The sequence below is a fragment of the Grampus griseus genome (assembly GCF_964374135.1).
Source record: "Grampus griseus genome assembly, chromosome: 16".
Taxonomy (NCBI): Eukaryota; Metazoa; Chordata; class Mammalia; order Artiodactyla; family Delphinidae; genus Grampus; species Grampus griseus.
Window position 1 is genome coordinate 81,075,722 of NC_139010.1, and position 17,999 is coordinate 81,093,720.

The window sequence follows — 17,999 nt, forward strand, 5'->3', positions numbered from 1 at the left end:
GGCAGTGCTCTCAGGAAAAGGAAAGAGAGGGAGCAGAACAGGGAGGCAGTCAGCCGCCGAAGACTAGCTTCAGCCTGGCCCTGAGGCAGGAGGTGAGGGGCAGGGCAGGAGGGCAGGACAGGAGCTGTCCCACTTGGAGGTATGAAGTCCTGTTTTGTGCCTCTGGCCAATCAGTCACTGGCCTCAGGCAGGGTGACTGTGGGGTTCCTGAGCTCTCATCCAGCCCAGTGGGGCGATGCTCCCAAGGGGACAGGCCACCCTCACCAGGACTCTGCAGGTCAAGTTACCTGGGCGGCACTCATGACTTCAGGCAGCCTCAGCTTCCTGCCTGCGAGAGCCCTGCCTGCAGGAGGGAGAGACCACAGCCTGCAGGGCCTCTGCCCCAAAAGGAGAGGAAGAGGAACCCAAACCCACATCTCAAACGTCCTGCCATCCAAGCAAGCGCTCAGTAATGTTAGCTCTCAGCTACAGGTGTGCCGGGGGCAGCGGGGAATAAAGGAGGCCTGGCCACCCTCCTGCCCTCCCGAGGAGCACTGCAGCCCCCGAGGTGGCCAGCCACGCAGACTCCGAAGGCTTGTCCACTGGCGGCAGGGAAAGCGGGATGGCGGGGATCCCCTTTCCCTGCAGCTCCCCTGACCCGAGTCCTCTCCGTCACTCATTTCCTTCACAAGCAGCGGGAGAGCCTCAAGCTATAGATTTTACAGCCTTAGGAAATCCCATCCAAGTGATGCTGTTCTGGCAGAAAGAAAAGAAGAAAATCAAGGATGCCTAGAATACAGCAAGAAGACCTGTTTCCTTCTTTCTTTCTTTCTGTAAACTTTATTTATCTGTTTATGCAGCAGGTTCTTATTAGTTATCCATTTTATACATATTAGTGTATACATGTCAATCCCAATCTCCCAATTCATCACACCCCCCCCCGCCACTTTCCCCCCTTGGTGTCCATACATTTGGAGAACCTGTTTCTTAAAACTGTTTTAGTTCACTGATTTTAAAAAAAAACTGTGGGAGTTCCCCAGCGGTCCAGTGGTTAGGACTCAGCGCTTTCACTGCTGTGGCCTGGGTTCAATCCCTAGTTGGGGAACTAAGGTCCTGCAAGCCACGCAGTGTGGCCAAAAAAAAAAAAAATTGAACTTCAGAGAACAAAGATCTCCTTGAAATCTGCATTCATCTAAAATAGTGATTCAATGCATATTGCAATTATGACACACTCAAAATGTTTGCAGTTTTATTTGTTTTCTAACGTGATAAAAACCATGCAGGTCAACCCTGGAAGTCATTCATGTGTCTACCTGGGGTTGGATGGGGGTGGGGTCTTTTGTGTCTCAGAGTTAAAGTGGAGCGTGGTAGATGCAGAAAGAATTCTTCCCAAATGCCTCCCGAGCATGCCTTTACCTGGTCTCTCACCAGCAGTTGGGTCAGAGGGGAAGAGAGGGGCCAGGAGGCCCAGACACCCTATTTCTTCAGGGTTTTACCTTCCTTTATCCAGAGTTCTGAAATCGTACTGAAGGGCTCAACCCAGACAACCCAGCAGCTGGCAGCCCCACAGCCTCTGCTTCTCCAGCTACAGGGTCCTGTCCCCTCCAACCCAGCAGAATGGGTTTCTAACTCATGTCTTACCACCTACGCTGCTCCCTGCAGAAAACTTTCCATGCTGGTAAGACAGAATCCCCATGTCTGATTGTTTATGTCCCCCCAGAATTCATATGTTAAATCCTAACCCCGAATGTGATGGGATTAGGGGGTGCAACCTTGAAGAGGTGATTAGGTCATGAGGGTGGAGGCCTCATAAATGGGATTAGTGCCCTTATAAAAGGGACCCTGCAGAGCTCCTGAGTCCCTTCTGCCCTGTGAGGACACAGCAAGATGGTGCTGTGAACCACGAAGTGGGGCCTCACCCGACAGGTCTGCTGGGGCCTGGATCTTGGGCTTCCAGCCTCCAGAACTGTGAGAAACAGATGTCTGTTGCTTGTGAGCCCCCTAGTCTATCATATTCTGTTATAGCCACCTGGAGAGACCGAGACAGTTTCCCCTCTAGGGATGCACACGCACACACACCCGGCCCCAAGCGGCTCTGCGCTGTGCCCTTGCTGGTGGAGCCCTTCTTCCTCACCCACTCTTGCCCTCATTTACTCCCCTCCACCTCCCCGCAGCCCCATGACTGCTGCAGGGCCCCTTCTGCAGAACCACCCTCTCCTGGAAACCCTGTCCAGCTCCCCCCCACGCCCCTCAGCCCCACCTCCCCTCGGGGGTGAGGGGCCCTGGAGAGAGCAGAGTGCCCCCGGGGGTGGGACAGGAGAGGGTCTGAAGTAGGCAGGTGAATGAACACTTCCTTCTTCAGGCAGTCAGGCCTTTATTTTTAGTTCCTTTCTATTTACGGCAAGTAATACTGGTTCTCCTTTTTAAAATCAACTTACTTTTTATGATTTTTAAGAAAAATATTAAGCAAATCGTAGCACAAGTGGTGCTGGGCAAGCAAAAGTCCTCAGGGTGGAAAGAGAGGGATGGGTTTTTAGAGCCCGTGGCCCTCGCTGTTTCCGTCCTCACCTGCACTTACAACCATCTCAGCTGTTCCTTAGCTTGTGGCCCTCCAGACTGGGAGCTCCTGGGGGGTAGTCATCACTGTGTCTCCAGGACCCCCATGGTGCCCTCGTCCAGTGGTGTGCTGTGCACACTTCCTGCCCTGAGCTGAGCCCCACATGCTTGAGTTCCTCCGCTGGGCCTGGGTGTGTGTCTGGCTCAGGCCAGAAGCCACTTCCTCATTGTCTGTGGTCCTGGTCCTTGGGTGACAGCCAAGCAGGCACAGGGTGTGTGTGCCTGCTTGCATCTGGCTGGGGCCCTGCCTCGGGGCCCAGGAGTGGAGAGGGCTTGTTGGTGAACGTGTTGGCGAGGCCAGGCTTGTCCTCTTCTGGGGAAAAGGCCTGGGAGTGGGCCTTCCAAGACGCTGAGCAGGTTCTTTTGTGCAGGTTCAAGAAAAGGTTAATTGGGGTGAGCTCTGTCCCCACTGTCACTCATCTGCACCCTTGCACAGGTGGATCAGCTGGCCCGCAGGCCAAGGATGTGAGCTTGTATCACTGATAGCCCATGCCATGTGGGGACCCTGCAGCACCCAGAAGGGAGCCCGAGTCACCCCAGGTACTCACTCATTCACTCAACAAACATCTGCTGAGCTCCTACTCTACTGACAGCAGTAGCTGACATGTATTACACACTCGCTGTGCTCCAGGCAGCGCATGAAATGCTCCCACGTGGTTGTCTGCAAATGATAGGCTGTAATTAAATGAGATAATACATGAGCTCAATAAAGCCTGCCTCTTTGTATTATTACTGCTTTCATCTCGCTATTATTAGCCCCAAGCGCCAGGCTCCGCAGATAAGATGCATAAAGCCTCCCTCCCAGCCTGTGGAGCGGTCACAGATAATTACAGGACCCGAGAAGTCAGTCCAGTTAGATGCCCTCTGAGGGGGAAGGGCTTCTGTGAGTGCTACAGAGGGAGGGACTAACTGTCTGCAGGGTGAAAACACCTCACCTGGCTGACCCAGGCTGGGATAGCATTAGCCTTGGCCAGAGGGAGAGAGGAGGGTCAGGTACTGTACCGGTCTAGGAAGGCTTTGGCTTAGGTGCCCTCTAGGGCCTGAGCAAGTGGTGTATGTCCGGGGCCTGGCAGGAAGTTGTACGGATGGAGGCTGGTGGGGAGGGGCGCAGGCCCCTGGGGCACCTGGCTAGTAGGGCTTAAGCACCACAGTTTAAGTTGGCGGGCTGGGTGTGTGCCTGTGGAGCTCGAGGTGAACTGGCTGGGAGGAGTAGTCTTGGTGTGGAGGCCGCTCCCGGCAGGGCTGCCCTGGGCTCAGGCCACACCTAGGGAGGAGCCACCTGGCTGCCCTGCTGGGCCTGGATCTCCATCCAGTCATGGTCTTGGGACACTAGTGGTTAAGGTGGCCGTTGTGTGGTCTGGATGATGAGAATTATTCAGCTTTGACACGTGCCTTTGGACTGCCAAGTCCCAGAGACAGGGAGATCCAAGGAGCATTGGTCGCTGAAGACGAGAAGTCTGGAGGCCTGGGCTTTAGCCCCAGCAACCCTGTCAGCCTCCTCACGTGCAAAGTGGGCATAAGAATAGCCCGCACCATATCCACCCTATGGATTTGCCGTCAAGACCAAATTCACGTAGGTGGTTCAGAGTCTGGGGTCGGACGTTACAGCGATTGGGTTCAATCTGGATTCTACTGCTTTTCAGCTGTGAACTCTGAGCAAGTTACAGAGAACCTTCAGGAGCCTCAGTTTCGTCATCTGTAAGATGGGGCTAACCATAGCTCCTAACTCCCAGGTTATTGTGAGGATGACACGCTCCTAGTGCATTAGTGGGTGTGTTCTCAGTAAATTAGCTGGTATTGTGCACCTGTTTCATTTGTGAATGTCAAAACTCTAAACAAAGGACTTCCCAAATTCATCCCCCGTTTCCCCTTAACTCACTTTCTAGAACCATTTCTCTTTTCTCAGTCCATCTTCCCTTCTGCCACCAGGGTGAGCTTCTTAAAGCACAGATTGGCCTTGTGCTGTCGCTCTGGCTTGGTGGTCACAGCCCTTCTCCTCTGGCCGCAAACCCACCGCACCCACCACTACTCTTCATCCCACGCACGCGCTCCATCTCAGGCACTGAGCGCTTTCCGGACCTCGGCCATTCCTCACGCTGCTCCTTCTTCCTGGAATGATACCTTGGGTCTCACCTTCTCCCCATTATGGCCACCACATTGTCTGCTTTCCCTGATTCCTCCAGGTGGTACGAACTTCTCTTTCCTCCAAACACCCCTAAGCCTCCAGAGGCAGGGGTGTGGGTTTGCATGTGTATCTGGGCCCCGTGACTGACAGACCCGGGGCCTGCCCACCGTTGGCCTTTAGTAAGTTCGCGCTCACCTGGACTCCTCTGTGGTGGCTGAGAAGGAGCCTCTGGCCAAGGGTCAGGCTGCGAGACTCAGGAGAGGTAACGCTGCCTCTGCTGTCTGAACCATCAGAAGGCAACGGCCAGGCCCTGGAGCCGTGCCAGCCTCCCGCGCTGCGGCCCACATCCTGTCCCTGGCTTTCGTGGCCTGGGTGAGGATGTATGACAGCGGGAAACCTGGGCAGCTCCTGTGCAGGAGACTGCAAGAAGCCAGGGAGGAGAAATGTATTTCTTATAGATCTGGAGGTTGCAATCTGAGATCAAGGTGTCAGCAGGTTGGTTTCTCCTTGAAGCCTCTCTCCGTGGTCACTTTCAGGTAGTGTCCTCACATGGCCTTTCTTCTCTGTGGGTGCACTCCTGATGTCTCTTTGTGTGTCCACATTTCTTCCTTTTATATGGACACCAGTCAGATTGGATCAGGACCCACCCTAATGGCCTCGTTTTAACTTAATCATCTCTTTAAAGGCCCTATTTCCAAATACAGTCACATTCTGAGGTACTGGGATTAGGACTTCAACACACGACAAAATTCAGTACATAACCATGGGTCCCCAAAGGACAGCCAGAATGGCACTGTCCAAAGATGGAGGAGTAGGGGGGACAGATACTCACCATAATTCCTGACTCCCTCTTCACTCAGGCCCCATGCTGAAAGCAGTGAGCACTTTGAGAACCAGAGACAGAAAGGGTCTCATCTAGATAAGTTTAAAAGGAAGAGGCTGGGAGAATCCCAGAATTTCCCAGATAGAATAAGATACCCCACGGACTTCCCTGGCGGTCCAGTGGTTAAGACCCTGTGCTTCCACTGCAGGGGGCATGGGTTCAATCCCTGGTCGGGGAACTAAGATCCTGCATGCCATGTGGTGCAGCCCCCCCAAAAAAGAATAAGGTACCTTGTTCTTATCCTTAGAAGTATCTACCACCAACCCCACCATGACAATAACAGCTCCCATTTAGGAGCACTGACTCCGACTCTATGGTTGCCATCTCTTTCACACCATTTTTATGTTTTCCTCTACATTTTGTGGGACTTGGAGCATGTCGGTAACTCTGTTTTAAGGTCTTTGTCTGCTAATTACATCATCCCTGTCACTTCTGTGTTTGTTTCTCCTGATGTGTTTTTTTCCCTGGTTACGGGTCATGTCTTCCTGAATCTTTGCACGTCTGGTCATTTTTGGTTGGACGCCAGACATTGTGCGCTTGGTATTGTTGGGCGCTGGATTTTACTGTATTCTTTTAAACAGCACTGGATTTTGCTCTGGCTGTTATGTTCCTTGGGCTCAGTTTCGTTCCTTTGACCTTGCTTCTAGGTTTTATTATTTACTAGAGCAGCCTTTAGTTTAGGGCTAATGTCGTCCCACTACGAAGGTGTGATCCTTTGGAGGACTCGACTCCACTCTATATCATGAGGTCTTTCCACCCTGGCTGGAGGGAATACTAACTCCTGTGTGAGCTCTGGAAATTATTCAGGGCCTGCTACTTCCTGGTGTTCTTTCCACAGCCAGCTTCCTAGCATTTCAATCCACCCATGCAGAGTACTCAGAGATTCAATGCAGCGCTTCTGCAGATCTCTGGAATTCTCTCTCGGTGTGGACAGTTCCCTCCTCTTGGGTCCTCTGACCTGTGACTCCTAGCAGCCTAGGGTCTCCTGAACTCAGGTCTGTCTTCTGTGAGTGAGACCCCTGGCTTGCTTTAGCTCCCCTTCCTGTGCTGTGGCCCAGAAACTGGCTCCAGGAAGCCACCTGGGAAGCCATAGAACTCACCTCATTCATTTCCCTTCTTCAGGGATCACAGCCTTGTGTCACCTGGAGTCTGATACCTGAAAACCAGTGTTTCATCTGGAGGCCCTACGAGTGAAAGCTCTGCTACCATCATCTCATTAAGTCTTCAAGACACTCTAGAAGTCAGATTATTTTAAAAACAAGGCGGGGCTTCCCTGGTGGCACAGTGGTTAAGAATCTGCCTGCCAATGCAGGGAGGCAGCCTCTTCCTTTTAAACTTATCTAGATGAGACCCTTCCTGTCTCTGGTTCTGAAAGTGCTCACTGCTTTCGGCATGGGGCCTGAGTGAAGAGGGAGTCAGGAATTATGGTGAGTATCTGTCCCCCCTACTCCTCCATCTTTGGACAGTGCCATTCTGGCTGTCCTTTGGGGACCCACTGTTATGCACTGAATTTTGTCATATGTTGAAGTCCTAATGCAGGCGACACGGGTTCAAGCCCTGGTCCGGGAAGATCCCACATGCTGCGGAACAACTAAACCCTAGCCACAACTACTGTGCCGGTGCTCTAGTTCCTGTGAGCCACAGCTACTGAGCCTACACGCCACAACTACTGAAGCCTGCACGCCTAGAGCCCGTGCTGCGCAACAAGAGAAGTCACCGCAATGAGAAGCCTGTGCACCGCAACGAAGAGTAGCCCCTGCTCGCCACAACCAGGGAAAGCCTGCACACAGCAACGAAGACCCAATGCAGCCAAAAATAAATACATAAAATAAATAAATTTATTTTTAAAAACGAAATAAATAATAAAAACGAGGAAACTTAGAGCACCCAGGTAATTCTCCCTGAGTCAGACGGCTGCCAAGGTGTTGGTCACGTGTCCGCCTGACTCTGAGAATGCTGCCATGCACTGTCTGGACCCTGAGGGCATCCAGCTTCCAGGGGCAAGGCCTTGACCGTCTCAGGCCTTGCCACCTGGATCCAGGCTCCTTCTACTTCAGGACACTCCCCCTCCTGCAGGTGTCCTGGCCCTCAGCCCCAGAGCTCATTTCTGTGTGTACTCAGTGTGGGAAGGACTGTTTGGTCTGCATTTATATTCACAGTCACATCTGCCCACAAGGCACATTGGGTCAGCAGGCAGCATCCTCTACTGAACAACCTATTTGCTCTATGGAGCTGGTTGAAGTTTAACACCAAGGGTCTGCCTTCATGATCTTCACGGAGAAGGCAGAGCGGTGCACCTGGGAAATGAAGTAGAGCCCGAGTGACTGGAGTGAGGCCAGACCAGGCTACTGTTTCACAAGCGGCTTTTCAAGTCTCAAGCACTTCCCTTCCCTCACTTTATTTATTAAAAAATTTCAGGGACTTCCCTGGTGGTCCAGTGGTTAAGACTCCACACTTCCACTGCAGGGTGCATGGGTTCGATCCCTGGTTGGGGAACTAAGATCCCACATGCTGTGTGGCATGGCCCCCCCTCAAAAAAAATTCAAACATATAAAAAAAGTAGAGGGATGAAACACTCATAAACCTTTCACCTAGACTGAAGAATTTTGTTTCACCTTTCTTTGTTTTTGCTGCAGTATTTTAAAGTAAATGACAAACTTCTAAACACTGCAGCATGTATCTCTAAAATATAAGGACTTTTTTGATATAACCACGATAATTCTATTATTACACTTAGCAAAATAAATAATTTTAAAATATTATCTACTCTTGGTTCATAGTTAAAATCCTCTCTTGTCCTTAACAACTTTTAGAGTTGGTTTGTTAAAGCAGTACCCAGTCAAGGACTGAATTTCTTATATTTCTTTCTTTTTTAAAATTTATTTATTGTTTGTTTATTTATTTTTGGCTGCATTGGGTCTTCGTTGCTGTGTACGGGCTTTCTCTAGTTGTGGCGAGCAGGGGCTACACTTCGTTGCAGTGTGAGGGCTTCTCACTGCAGTAGCTTCTCTCATTGTGGAGCACGGGCTCCACCAGGGAAGTCCTCTTATATTTATTGTCTTTAAAATCTAGGACAGTTCTTTCCCACCCACCCATTTTTTCCCAATAATACTGACTTGTTGATGACACCAGACCAGTGTCCTACAGAAGAGACTACCTTCTATCTTCATCTGACTGTACAGATATTCCTCAACTTACAGTGGGGTTAGGTCCCAATAAATCCATTGTAAGTTGAAAATATCGTAAGTTGAAGATGTATTTAACACACCTAACTTAACAAAACTCATCGCTTAGCCGAGCCTACATTAAACGTGCCTAGAATACTTAAGTTATCCTACACTGGGGCAAAATCATCTAACACAAAGCCTGTTTTATAAGAAAGTATTATATTTCACGTCATTGATTGGATACTGTACTGAAAGTGAAAAGCAGAATGCTTGGTTGTCTGGATACAGAATGATTGTACGTGTCTTGGTCATTTCTCCTCCTGATTGCAGGGCTGACTGCGAGCTGCAGCTCCCAGCTGCTGTCCTGTATCAAGAGATAGAATTGGACTGTGTGTCAGTAGCCCAGGAAAATATCAAAATTCAGAATTCGAGGTAAGTTTTATACTGAACGCACATCACTTTTATACCATCCTAAAGTTGAAAAATCTTAAGTCGAACCATCCTAAGTTGAGGACTGTCGGGGGTTCTTGTGATGTCATTTAACCTTTAGCTCAATCTCCTCTATTTTCTGTAAACTGGAATTTAGGTCTAAAGTCTCGAATATACTTTTTTTTTTTGATTATACTTTTTAGTTCTGCGTGACATTATGTACTGTGACCATATGCTTGGTCATGTAATATGATGCTAACATCTGCTACTGGATCAAAGGGGCAGCAACTAGATGCCTCACTGCAGACCCCGTACCTCCCCTTTCAGGTGGCAAACAGTCTGTGTTAAGCCGCTTGATGAAGCGTGTAAAATCCCTGCACCCCGTCCTACTCTCATCTGCTCACCACCCTTCCTCGCCAGATAAACGTGTCCCCCTCCCCCATTCACTGTGCCTCTGGTACCTCCACCAGGCAAGATTTTGCTGAATTATCTCTTGAGTTTGCATTGTGAATATGGAAAATTTTTTCAAATTAAAAAAATTAATTTAAATATTCTTTCTTTTCTTTTTCATTCTTTTTTTTTTTTTTGCTGTACGCGGGCCTCTCACTGCTGTGTCCTCTCCTGTTGCAGAGCACAGGCTCTGGATGCGCAGGCTCAGCGGCCATGGCTCACGGGCCCAGCCGCTCCGCGGCATGTGGGATCCTCCCGGACCGGGGCACGAACCCGCGTCCCCTGCATCGGCAGGCGGACTCTCAACCACTGCGCCACCAGGGAAGCCCTAAATTTTCTTTTTTAAAAAATATTTATTATTTATTTGGCTGCACCAGGAGCGCGGTCTTCTCATTGCGGTGGCTTCCCAGGTTTCTCACTGCGGTGGCATCTCTTGCTGTGGAGCACGGGCTCTAGGCGGGCGCGCTTCAGTAGTTGAGGCTCGCGAGCTCTAGAGCGCAGGCTCAGTAGTTGTGGCGCACGGGCTTAGCTGCTCCGCGGCATGTGGGATCTTCCCGGACCAGGGATTGAGCCCCATGTCCCCTGTATTGGCAGGCAGATTCCCAACCATTGCACCACCAGGGAAGTCTCTGCACAGGATCTTTAGTTGAGGCATGTGGGATCTAGTTCCCTGACCAGGGATGGAACCTGAGCCCCCTGCATTGGGAGAGCAGAGTCTTAGCCACTGGACCACCTGGGAAGTCCCAATTTTAGTTTTCAAAAATTAATACTGTAATATCAGTTATGCTTTTTCATGGCTCCATCGCAAGATTCTGCCTTATCTTGGGAGGGGGTCACTAGTCTGAACTCCCACTGATGCCTAGGACTGGGGTACTCAGAGCCACAGTGCTCTTGGGCGGGTCACACCTGCAAGCACGGCAGAGATCCAAGTCCTGCGTGATGCCTGGGAGGTATGGCTGAGCTCCGTGGCCCAGCCACGTCAACTCAGGAGTTAAAAATGCCAACTCACCATAACCACCCATGGCTCGTGGAATTGGAGATGGTGCCAGTCTGGAGCTCAAGCAACCACAGGGCAAGGAGCCAGGGCCCAGACTCGATTTAGAGCTGCAAGATGAGACCACTGTCAGAGTCAGCCAGGGAACGCCGACAAACCTCGCAGTGCTTCAGGGACAGTGGCCAAACATCGCAATAATGGGACCAAAACTTCATTGTCTCCAACACATGGTCTGTGCTCCATCTGGAGTTTTAAAATTCTGATTTAGAGATTTATTTTTATGAGTGTCTTACAAAAGTATACAAATCCTACTCCACATTTATTTATCTATTCAGTGGGTCACCTTTATCAGGGTGAAAGGGGAAACTGCTCTAGAAAATGTTCACCATGATGTTATTAAGCAAAAAACCTGGGGGCAGCATCAGATGAGGAAACCAAGCACAGCTAGAGAAGGTCTTACCTGTTCAGCAATATCTTCACCTTTGATCCTCAGAAGAGCTGCGTGAGGTTGGTATCATTCTCCCTAGTTTATAGGTAGGGCTCTCAGAACCCTAAGGCTGACAAGCAGAAAAGCCTAGAGATGGAAGAACGGTGACACAGCTGGCCGTGGCAAGGCCAGGACTCTGAGATGTGCGCGGCTCTCAAGCCCCTGGTCTTTCGCTACAATACGCCATCTTCCCCAACATGTAGCCACACAAGCAAAAGTAAAATTGGGCACAAGAGAGATCAGTATCACTAAAATGTTTTCCAGGTTTTCCTTGCAGAATTCCAAGTTCCTAACAAGACCTAGAAGGCCCTTCTACTGCAGGCCCATTTCTTGGCCCTTTTCCCCTGGCTCCCTGTGCTTCAGCCACAGTGTCCTAGAAGTTCATTGAAGGATTTGTGCTCCTTCCCACCCCAGGGCCTTTGCACATGCTGTTCCCTCTGCTAGTCTCTGCTTTTCCTTAAAGTCTTGGCTTTCTCTGTTTTCTCAGGGAAGCCCGTCCTGATTTGGAGTCGGTCAGGCCGACATGTCGTTTGTCTCAGAGTGCCCTACTTCTCCTGTACAACACTTTCACTGTGCTTCTCCTTCAAGGCTCCGAGTCACCAGGCCACATGTTCAGGGCCTGAGCTCCTGAGGTTTCTAATTTCTACAGGAGGTTTTAAGTGTGTACATGAGGTTGTGTGTGATTGGAGCTCAGTCTCCTTCCTTCTGTGGGACTTAAGTTCCTTATCAGTAAAACAGGGCCTGCAACTTCCTATAAATCAGTGGTTGATGTCCGTGAACTCTCAAGTCATATATTATCCTCTGTACGTAGGAGGTTGCCGCTCAGCCACCCAAACTGACAAGCTCTTAGGGCATTCTCAAGTGTTTAATTAATTTATATTCTGGGTGGAATGTTGAGATTTCCCTGTCTCAAAGTGGTCCCAAGGACAGGCGATGGGCATTCTCTACAGCAGAATGGTGGCCTTCCCGGCCTTTCCTAGGCCCTACCAGCCCCTTCCCCAGCTCTGCCATCCAGCGCTGTCCCTACCCCATGGGGCTTTCCAATCTTTTCTACCTTCCTTCGTCCAATCCTTGAAGGCTTTCAGGCCTACTGCCTTGTCACTGGCTCTTGGGGTCATGAGGAGGCGACCAGCCAGTTAATATTCCATGACACCAAATTTACTCAATTTTATGGGCTGTCTTCATTCTGAAGCTGTCTCATTCCTCCTTTTCTTGGTTTTGACCTATTCTTTTCTGAAATTATGGTAAAAATAACTGTGTGTGTGTGTGTTGTTATAAGTTTTTCCTTGGAGAAATCTGAAACCCCATCTTCTACTGCTGTGGAAAACACAACAGTCTGAGAACTCGTACAGGGTGAAGAGCACGTTCCTCAGACGCCAGTGTGTCTGCTCCAGGCCAGGCCTGGGGGCTCCTCTCCAGGCCAGCATCTCTTCCCCTCTTTCCCCACTTCACAGACCTTGAGTCCTACTCCGCTAGCGGAAGTTTCTGGGGGCCCGAGGAGGCTGAGGTCTCTGGGCCCCAGCGGGGCCTTGCCTGCCTTTCCTTCCTGGCCTCTCCGGGTAAATGCACTCATTCCACACTCCAGCAAGAGGTCACCTCCCCGGTAAGCGCTCCCTGCCCAGGACTGCACCATCTCCTCCCACCAGCCTTGGGTGTCCCTGCTCAAGCACTGGGAGCCGACCCACCTCTTGTTATTCTGCTCATCACCTCCCCACCCCTGGCTTGGCTAGTGTGGTGCTCCTAGCGCACCCGGGCACTGGGTAGGTGCTCAGTTAATGGTTGTCAAATGAATGAATGAACCACGTGCTCTGGAAAGGCTCCTCCCAGGGAACCTGCGGGTTTCCTCAGCTCCAGGCCTCTCCCCCCAAGGCGGAAACTGAGTTGGGGACATCACATCACCGCGCGCCAGTCTAACCAGGGGCTGTTGCAAGCCACAAGCCTCACAAATTGCCAAGAATCCCCCTGCCCACCTGCCGGCCAGGGCGCACCCCTCTGAGAGGGGTGTATGAGATCCAGCCCCCGGGAGGGCTCCGTGGACAAGGGGGAGACGACGCCCCTGCGGGGCTGCTCCTCGGGGGGTGGGGTCGTGGGCCACGGCCCCCCGCCCGCCGCCGTCCCGCCTCCCGCCGGCGCTCCCGGCCTTTCCCATCCGGCCCGCGACGCTCCGCCCGCCCCGCCCCACATGACACCGCCTCCGCCGCAAACTTTTTCCACCCCATCCTGTCGCGGCTCGAAAGGAATGGAAAATGGCGGCCTAGGCGCGGAGTTTCCTGGCGGAGCGGCGGCGGCGGCCTGGGCGCCGGGACGCGGGCGGCGGCATGACGCGCTGGGTGCCCACCAAGCGGGAGGAGAAATACGGCGTGGGTGAGCACCTCCCGCGCGCCGCGCTCCGGGCCGGCGGGGCGGGGCGGGGGCGCCCGGGAGCCTGTCGCCGGCGGCCCGGGCGGCGCGGGCGGGACGCGGAGGGGCCGCGGAGGCCGGGAACCCGCGTCCCCGCCCTGCCCGCCTGAGGGTCCGTCTGCGGGCACTGCCCACTCGGACCCCGGGCGCACGCTGTTCCCGCGCCCGCTCCGGAGCCCGCGCGAGCCGGGCCGGGGACACGCGGGGGTGGGGGGAGGCTTGTGTCACTTCCCGAGGGTGTCCCCTCCGACATCCAGCTCTCGGGCGGGCACCCAGGCGGCGGAGCCTTCCAGCCCCCGGGGCTGCCCCCGACGCCTCGACCCCAGCTGGGCCGGGCCGGGCCGGGAGGCCCCGGCGGCATTGTTCGGCCGCGCCTTTTTGCTTTTCGGATGAAGTTGTGCTTCGTGTCTGCGGCTCCGGGCGGACAGTTTCAAGTTGCAGCGGCCAGAGCGAAGAACTGTGCTCTCCCGCGGTGGGAGGTGGCGTGTGCGACCGGGGCTGGGCGATCGCGCCGCCTGCCGCTCGGTGGTCCTGCCCTGGACGGCGCGGGACCCTCGGAGACCAGCGGCCGAGCGCTCCGGGGTCCCCGGGGCCGGGAGCGGGTTGCGAAGGGCGGGACCTGTTTTGGCTCCGCTGTTCTTTGTCGCTTCCTGGGGGGAGTAGGGAGGGTCGGCTGCAAGTTGACGTTTCGGACCAAGTACACATTCCAGAGTCGGAGGCTCTCCTTAATGGCAAAGCAAGCAGCCCCCCAGGCCCCGTGCGCCCTGCCGCCCTCCTGGCGGGGGTTGGTAGCCTGGACTGCGGAGGCCTGTGGGTGCTTGCCTTCTCTTAACTTGCGCACCGGAGGCTCTGTCTGGGCCCGCGGCTGGTCTCCCCCTCCGCACGGCTTCCCAGTTGGCTTCAGTCCCTCTTTCCTCCTGCTCCGCGATCCAAAGGCGTCCTTGACCACCTCTTCAGCCAGGCTGCACTCTGCCTGACTTGGAAGGCCTTTTGTAGCCTTGGCCTCCCCTCCGAAGCCAGGTGGTGCCCTCCTGGGGTTCCAGACCCTGCGGCCCGTCCCGCCCTCCCCGCCCTCCCCTCCCGACCCTGAGCCTTTGCGGGGAGCAGCCCACTCCCGCTGCTGGTGTGGTTCTGCCCTCCCACTTTGGGGAAGCCTGGGCGGTTCTGGTCCCAGGGCTCTCTCTTTTCTTTCTGTGATGCTTCTGCTAGATGCCAGGGACGTAGAGTGGAGCTGGCCTGGACATTGGGACGCTTCTAGGTCCCCTCTGGGCCCGCAGGGGCTTGTTGCACAGGTGGCGCTACTTCAAAACCACCGTGGCTGAATCCCCTTCCCTCCCCTGTTTTAGAGATGCGGCCTCCGGGGCTCAGGCACATCTACAAAGGCCAGCAGCAGAGCTGGGCTTCCGAGTGCAGCTGAGTTTGTAAGCAGCGTCCTGTGCCCATTCAGGTGGTTTCAACCCCGATAGAAAGGTCCTCATCGATCCACATTGGATGAGGGAGGTTTGGGTGTGGAGATTCCTGCTGGATCAACTTCGGGTGTGGGGTAGCATTGGGGGGGGCTCTGGGCTGCAGTGAGCCTGCTGGGATGCTGTGTGTGAGGGGAGGGCTGAGGGCAGGCCCTCAGGGAACGCAGTGCTTAGAGATGGAAGAGAAGCAGGAGCCCTGGGGAGAGGAGGGGGCCAGGCGGGGGCAGCAGAGCCCAGCACTCCTGCTCAGGACTTGCCCTCTCAGTCCTGTGTGGTGGGGACTGCTGTCCCTCCCACTTCTCAGAGGCAAAGGACAGACTAGCGCCACTAGTAAGTGCTCCATCCTGAAAGTGAACCCTGGTGGTGGCTCTAGAGTTCATGGTCACCCCTCTGTGCTCACCAGGAGATGGGTGAGGGACCTCTCTTTAAGGTCGCTTTGATACCTTTGGCTCCCAGGGTGACCTGGATGGTGTCAGTGAGAACCCTGGAGGTGTCCATACCTGTGGAGTGACTTGTGTCTCATGAGCAAAGGGAACATTCACAAGTAGAGACCCACAAGCAGGGTCTCCCCACTGGGGAGGCAGCTGTGGGCACGAACGTGGTTGTGTCCTTCCCACGGTAAGTCACATGCCTTCCAGAAGCTTTGCTAGCACTCACGGCAGTGCCTTCTAACATCACACCTTTGGTTAATACTTTGGTTTTAGGAAAACTCCAAGTTGAAAAGTTTCCAGAGAAGAAGAGTATCCTGGAGGTTTTGGAACCAGTTCTGGGAAGGATGTGAGTGGCGGTCAGGCAGGGGAGATGGGAGGGGGTCGTCCTGCCTAGTTTCACCAGGTGGAGAGGACGAGACTGCACAACTCTTTCAGCGGCAGGAGGAACTTTAAATAACTGGACCCCCTGTCGGGGAGGGCGCGCAGGCATAGAGCTCCTAGAGTTCCCGATTTGGGGCAGGGGAAGCCGAGGACGCTTGAGTCAGGCTGCCCTCCTGTCTGGGAGTTTGCCTGGGGAGGATCCCGCTGGTTCTCAGGGAGTGGGCTGGCTAGGAAGATGTAAGTGTTGGATGTAGAGATTCATTTCCACGAGTTTAATTCCTCTTTCTGCCGAAGGGAAAATTACTGGAAATCCCCTTTACCAACCACAGCGTTTTTTGGGGGGAGCCTCACAACAGGACTGTGTTTCCATAGATGGGCCCTGGTGGGTCTGTGGGCGGCCAGGCTTCCACCCGGCCAGTGACTTGGCCCCTGAATGAATCACGAGGGGAGAGAAAATGGTAAAACTCCATCTCATTTGGAAACATGAATCACAGCTCATTGTTTGCAAGTACTTAGAATCTGTTAGAAGCATTGTTTGTAAATGAGACACTTCAGTTATTTATTTACTTTGTGGAATCGGGAAAGGAGTAAACAGCTGATCTGTTGCTTGCTCAGCAAAGGCAGGAAACCCTGGTGGCCCCCCCCCTCCGCATTCATGGGAACCAGCCTGTTAATTTCTCCCCTTGGGCTTGAGTTTGGTGGGTCAGTTTTTACAGACCTGGCTTATTAACATGGACGTGAACTTTGACCTAGCTGTCACACTGAGGGGTTGGACCAGATGAACTTTCCCATCATCCCCCAACTAGGCAGAGTCAAAACGTCCCAACACCAGTAAAACTGTGTTCATGGGGCTCCTGTTCTTCAGATGAGGTGAAAAGATGCAGCCGTCACATCCGAGGCTGGCGTGCTCACGTCTCAGTGACGCCATGGAAGGCAGAATAACGGCCCCCCAAGTGTCCAGGATGCGTGAATGTGGTGTGTGACACGGCAGAAGGGACTTGACAGATGAGATCATGGCTGTGAACCCTGAGGTGCAGAGCTGGTCCCGGGTTAGCCACGTGGGCCCCCAAAGCAGCGGACTTTCTCTGTTTGCTCGCACAAGAGAGATTCGGCAGAAGTGGAGTCAGAGCGATTCCGAGCCTGGGAGGGTTCCATGCCCGGATGCTGGCTGGAAGATGTCGAGGTCCACTTGCTACCAGGCAGAGGCCTCAGGGAGCTGAGGTTGGCCCCAGCTGACAGCCAGCAGGGAAATGGGGACCTCAATCCTGCAATTATAGCTGGATTCTGCCAGCACCCCTGAATAAGCCTGGAAACATTCATCCTAGAGTATCCCGTGGAGCGCAGCCGGCCAGCACCTTTACTTTGAGACCCAGAGCCACTGGGTGTCTGACGTGGAGCACAGTAAGATAATGAATGCAGGTGGTTTTCCACTGCCAAGGGTGTGATGATTTGTTATGGCAGCAATAGAACAGGAATGGAGGTGGTGTGGAGAGCAGCTGGGCAAGACTACGGTTCTCTTTCCACCCTTTAGCTTTGCTAGAGGCAGATTGAACGAACACCAGTGACTTCAGCGTGCCCTTCACTCTCCACTCCAGGCAAACCTCAAAAAGGGGATGTGGGCACTGGCACCGAGACATCTTTAACTTCTGGCTCTTAATTGTTATGTGGTCCTTGAGCAAGTTATTCCTGCTTTCTTAGCCTCAGTTTCCTCATCTGGAAAGTGGACCCAAGCCTGCCTACTGCAAAGACCGGTGGGGATTCACTGAGATAATGTCCTCAGAGCGCAAAGCCCTGAGATCAGCGTTTGCGATAAGCCAGGTACGCCATGGAGCGGTGCTTTTAGTAATTTTTTATTTAATAAAGCGCAGTTTAGAAATGTAGTGACAAGTGATTTCCTGTTTGGATTTGACAGTCATGGTGGCTGGAGGGATGCTTCTCTTCCAAACTTGTTGTCTTAATGGTGTGTTTTGCCCCCATATTAGGGGGATGTGACATTTTGCTTGGTGTTAGGGATTGTGACGTGTGTATTCAGATTAGCCCTGCGCGATGATAATTGCTAGGAATGGTGTAATATCCAGTAAATTTGGGAGCGTGAGAGTTGCTGAGAGATGCTCTTTGTTGCTTAGAGTAGCAAGCAAGCTGCTACTTTGGGGGAAGAAAAATTTGATTTGCTTGCAAGTAAATAGAAATG

The 17,999-nt window shown here is 53.1% G+C and overlaps 1 protein-coding gene across 3 annotated transcripts in view; it reads left to right on the top strand.

Annotated features, from left to right (window-relative positions):
* Positions 1-13,359: 13,359 nt before the first annotated feature.
* DOCK1 (dedicator of cytokinesis 1) overlaps positions 13,360-17,999 on the top strand; it is a 526,850-nt gene continuing 522,210 nt past the window's right edge. For all 3 annotated transcript variants that reach the window (XM_082673365.1, XM_082673366.1, XM_082673367.1), the window contains exon 1: positions 13,360-13,494. In XM_082673365.1, coding sequence (XP_082529491.1) covers positions 13,449-13,494 — 46 coding nt within the window. In that variant the 5' untranslated portion in view covers positions 13,360-13,448. The remainder of the gene's footprint in view (positions 13,495-17,999) is intronic.